This window comes from Aulostomus chinensis, chromosome 14 (genome assembly GCF_037954235.1).
Source record: "Aulostomus chinensis isolate RoL2024-O1b breed Wild chromosome 14, RoL_Achi_v1.0, whole genome shotgun sequence".
Taxonomy (NCBI): Eukaryota; Metazoa; Chordata; class Actinopteri; order Syngnathiformes; family Aulostomidae; genus Aulostomus; species Aulostomus chinensis.
Genome location: NC_141333.1, coordinates 2830759 through 2835321, shown reverse-complemented (window position 1 = coordinate 2835321; position 4563 = coordinate 2830759). Strand labels below are relative to the sequence as shown.

Genomic DNA, 4563 nt, shown 5'->3' with positions numbered 1-4563 from the left:
CCTGAATCTGTCTCCATGTATTCAGACAGCAGGCGTCCTCAATGACTTGGTGACTTCATAATCTGAACATGAAGGAATTAGCAATGAATGTTGAATTAGTTTAGACGCCATTGTAACTTTAGTCAAATGATTAACTTGAGTGTTACTTTCAATCATGGCCAACTTTGAGAGCATTATTATTATTATTATTATTATTATTATTTCTGGACAAAAGCAGGTTGGGGGGGTAGACAAGCATTTCTTAAAGGTTCCCTTAAACTGAGAACCTAAATACTGCGATAACACGTAAAAGATGAGAAACCACACAACCTTTAATGAGTCCACCAGGACATTACAGGCAGCAAACATTTCCTTCCTCAGTGTCAACAAATTCCTTAAAAGAAAGTTTAACAAAGTAAAAGCAGCCCAGGAGGTTTATTCTTCACTTTTCCAAACCCTTCAAGAATGAAGGTGATTGAGAAAAGAGTCCATAAACAGCTGAAAGCATTGATGCCACACCGAAGCCAGCGCCTGATTCCACCACGGACACTGTCAGTGATCGACGCCACCGTCGTGAATAAATGTGAGCAGGTGGTAGAACACAACTGTGTTGTACCTACAAAGAACAGTCCTCTTGATTCAGAAGTGACTTGTCGCAGACGTGAATCAGTCCAGCCCAGTCAGGGCGGCGCCGGCAGACCTGATTCAGTAACGGCCTTCTGTCAGTGCAGATGCATCACCTTGTTGCCTCCACCTGTGCCAGCACCGCCACCTCTTGCTATGCTCCGACCCACGCGGGTCAAGGATGGACAGACTTCATCCACGTTTGTCCAGGAGACGTCTCACTTGCGGGCTGAGTCACAGTTGGCAACAAACCAGTCGCACGTTTCCTTCAAGGCTGCCAGAAGTGAGAAGAAGAAGAATCAGTGGCGATGGACAACCGCGTCTGTGAAGGACACTGAGTGACGAGGTGAGACCCACCTTGGTGAAAGGGTGTGAAGGTGAAGTCTGGCAGGTAGCGCCGCAGCTTTGCATTACTGGCAGTCTTTTTAAACTGGCCGTCCGCTTTACTGGTGTCGTACTACGGGAGGAGTCAAGGAAATGACACAGAACCCAGACTATACCGAGAGAAACCACAAGACGAAAGGCCGCAAGCGACCAGGCTGAGTAGAACGCTTCTAACAGGAAGACCGGGCTCGTGTGAAGACGGCTTTACGTCACTCCTAGGAGTGAAACTGTTACTTTGTGTGTCGATACAATCCAGATTACATCAGGAGGTGATGGTCAAGAGGCGGCCAGAAATCTCCAAACTGAAGCGTCAAGATAATTCACCTGACAGATTATTAGATTAGAACACAACAGGAAGTCAGAATAATTTGGGATCTTCTTAAAGGGGTCATGACCATTACACGTTTCAGCAGGTGGACACTAAAGTAGCAAAGGTTGAACCCCCATGTTAAAGGATACCAAGACTTCATTTTTAAAATCTAGTGCAGTCACCACTGCTTCGGCTGCTTCTTTGATGGACACTTCATCCTCCTCGCCAACTGGAACCAGCAGACAACCCTCAGTAATTCCGCTTCACTTTGAGCGACTCAACATTCTGCCTCCAACGTGCTCGATGTGAGGACTCACCAGAGAGAATGATGGGATCGACCTCTGGATACTCCCTCAGAACCCACAGGAAGAGACGGGCCAAGTCCAGAGAGTAAATGAACTGCCTCCTCGGAGTGCCGGAGCCCCAGACCACCAAGGGCTTCCCCTCCTCTAAACAATCAAACATCTTTCAGTTACACACTCAGTCTGTCTCGGCTCAGCAGCGTCCAGCTCCCAGCTGCGTCAAAGACACAACTTTACATTAAAAAGGAACCCAGTCAATATTAATCAACAAAAACCCTGAACTTAGCTTGGTGGGGGCGGCAGGCGTCCGTGACTCACTTTTAGCATTGTAAGCTTTGTGGATGAGGCCCGGCAGCACGTGACCATCCTCGATACTGAAGTTGTCATGGGGACCGAACACATTTGTTGGGATTACAGCGGTGTAGCAGCGCCCGTGCTGCTGGAAATAGGCCCTGTGCAACATCAATGCTGTTCATCAGACACACACACAACAAGGTTTCTCCGAGTTTGAGGGCCTTTGTGAAAAATAAGTAAGAAGACTGTCGCTCAGGCTGGATGGTGTTGCACTTGACCATGTTACGTAAAAACCAGGTTGACAGAATAAAATGTAGGAGTTCTACAAGTAAATGTTCTTTACGCCACATCACGACACTCAAACGGGCACTTTTGGATAAAATGTGACAAAGCTAAATATTTGGATTCTTGGTTACTGGTTTGACTGACTGCTTTTTTTCCTCGTGGTGATCTGATCAATACTTTGTTCAGTAGAAAAACCCATTAAAACCTCGTGAGGGACGACTGACCTGTTCTGAACATCAATCATTCTCTTTGCATAGGAGTAGCCAAAGTTGGACTGGTGGGGTGGGCCGTTGTGGATCTGGTGCAGAGGGATTCAGGGAAGCTGATTTACCATTTTCAAATCTCATATTCACAAATGTGTGCCGAATTCACCAAACGGTCGCTGACCATCGTCTCATCAATCGGATAGGCGGTCTTATCTGGAAAGATGCAGGTTGACAGACAGGAGACGACCTTGACCACACCCACTTCATGTGCTGCCTGCAGCACATTGTCATTGATGTAGATATTGGACCTCTGGAGGGGAGAGACATGTAGGTTAGCCCACCGTGACACATCTGAGCACTGAGGGGACTCGGAGCCAACGCCTCCACTGACGTGACCACACCCGCAGCACTTTTTTTTGCTGACAGACACCTGGCAACACAACCTTCATCGCAAGTAAATAACAGAAAACTACATCAAGATACATTTGATCAGAGTACAAGTCTAGAACAGGAGCCACGACTTTTGCAAAAGCTTAACATCTGACAGTGCAGCTGTTTCTTTCATACCCAAAAGTCCAGGTTCATCTTCATGTTCTTGAAAAGTCCGCCCACCATGGCAGCCAGGTGGATGACGTGGGTTGGCTGATGCTTCTTGAACACGGCCCGAGTCGCCTCCATGTTCCTGAGGAGAACGCGCGCAAACAAGGGAGAGACCAACGTGTACAACTCGATTCAAGTTTCTAAGTTTTGTGCTGCAAATACAAACGGCGTTTGGAAGACTGTACCAATGCTGCTCTGGGTTCTTGGGGCCACATTTTGTCCACTTCTCTTAAGTTGAACAGCCCCCTAAGCTCTGGGTCAGAACCCACACATGCTCTTACGTGAGGTCAGCATCTCTGGAGGACAGGAATATCCACTCTTCACGCTGCTTGCATGCACCCTCCTCTTTGACCACATGCTGGATGGCCCTCCCAACCAGGCCGGACCCTCCAGTCACCAACACCCTCATCCGAGCCGTGGGACCACTCTGACAGCTCATCTGGACAAAAACAGGAAGAGCAAATGAGACATCGCGGTAAGACTTAAAACTTTGTAAATTATGATTCACGATTGAAGAGAGGGTGCATCTGTGAGCCCACAGGTGGGGAGAGCTCAGGTAAATGCCACGTCATTCAGCTGTACAAGCCCGGCTGAACCATCCCTACATGAGAAGCAACTTAGCTTATTTTTTGTTTTATGTAGAGATTAAAGCAAAAATCCTGAATGCAAGTTTCGCCACATGTAAAAATCACCAACAATGACTTCAGCTAAGATTTGCACTAGCATGAGCTGTTAGCAAATGTTTAGCTAACGTACCGTTTAGCTCAAGTTAGCAGGGCGAGCTTTGAGAAAGTTGAGAACCCACCGCGAATGCGAGGCTTCGTCTTTTCTACCGGCGGGGCTCTTCACGAAAGTGCGTTATCTCTGAAATAACAAACTGAAACCAAGTTGGTCTCACCGGTTAAAATGTAGTAGAGCGCCGATAAGGTAGCGTTACAATCATCACTTCCGATTTGTGCCTTCAAAATAAAATTGTATTTCGAGGAATTGATTTCAATGACACCCGAGTGGTAGTTTTTGCTACAAGTACTGATATAAAGTATTATAAAATGACGGATGCACAATACGATTTCTGTACACTTTATACATGCATAAAAAGACATGCAGACAATGTAAACAGTGTTTTTTTTTCATCACACCCAAGGATAAGCTTTTTTTTTATTTTTTAAATCCATCGATCCATTTTCTACCACTTATCCTGTTATGGGTCGCGGGGGGGGGCTATATTTTATTATTCTTATTCTGATTATTTTGGCTGTAGCGCGATTATTTGTGTATGGAGTTTGTTAATAATGTTTACATCCTAATTGAACCCCGTATGACAGATGTGATCTCACTTCTGGTAGAAGACCAGGAACCCAGCTGAAGGACGCGAGAAACTCCAGGGCCCCCCCTGAGCTGGCTCAGTAGTTCCCCCTGCTGGACAGATGCGGATGTCTCCACTCACCCAGGTTTTATTCCACCACCCTTGTCTCAGTGTGCTGTGCCTTCAGACCCTTCACTAATTTTGGATGGAATCCTGAATGTAATCCAGACTTCCCAGAGGACTTCCACAAATTCCCAGAGAGATTTCAAACCC

General features: G+C 46.5%; 1 protein-coding gene across 3 annotated transcripts; it reads right to left on the bottom strand.

Annotated features, from left to right (window-relative positions):
• Positions 1 to 207: 207 nt before the first annotated feature.
• On the bottom strand, positions 208 to 3925 carry LOC147249442 (GDP-L-fucose synthase-like). Of its 3 annotated transcripts, none has more exons than XM_086223573.1 (10): positions 3790 to 3925; positions 3266 to 3423; positions 2952 to 3066; positions 2566 to 2694; positions 2403 to 2476; positions 1918 to 2051; positions 1615 to 1746; positions 1447 to 1526; positions 961 to 1060; positions 208 to 877 (listed from the first exon to the last, which is right to left on the bottom strand). In XM_086223573.1, exons 2-10 carry the CDS (start codon positions 3421 to 3423, stop codon positions 822 to 824), a joined length of 978 nt encoding a protein of 325 aa, XP_086079699.1. In that variant the 5' UTR covers positions 3790 to 3925; the 3' UTR covers positions 208 to 821. The 3 variants fall into 3 exon arrangements, with proteins under 3 accessions (XP_086079699.1, XP_086079698.1, XP_086079700.1); XM_086223572.1 differs by having other exon boundaries at positions 3741 to 3922; XM_086223574.1 differs by lacking the exon at positions 3790 to 3925 and having other exon boundaries at positions 3170 to 3415.
• Positions 3926 to 4563: the final 638 nt, after the last annotated feature.

Bases quoted from the DNA above. Each gene is read 5' to 3' on its own strand.
- LOC147249442 (XM_086223573.1), bottom strand. From the start codon at position 3,423: ATGAGCTGTCAGAGTGGTCCCACGGCTCGGATGAGGGTGTTGGTGACT. The intron at 2,695-2,951 runs GTATGAAAGAAA...TCTCCCCTCCAG, and splicing joins AGATGAACCTGGACTTTTGG to AGGTCCAATATCTACATCAA. The intron at 1,061-1,446 runs GTATCCTTTAAC...CTCCTCCCGTAG, and splicing joins ATTTTAAAAATGAAGTCTTG to TACGACACCAGTAAAGCGGA.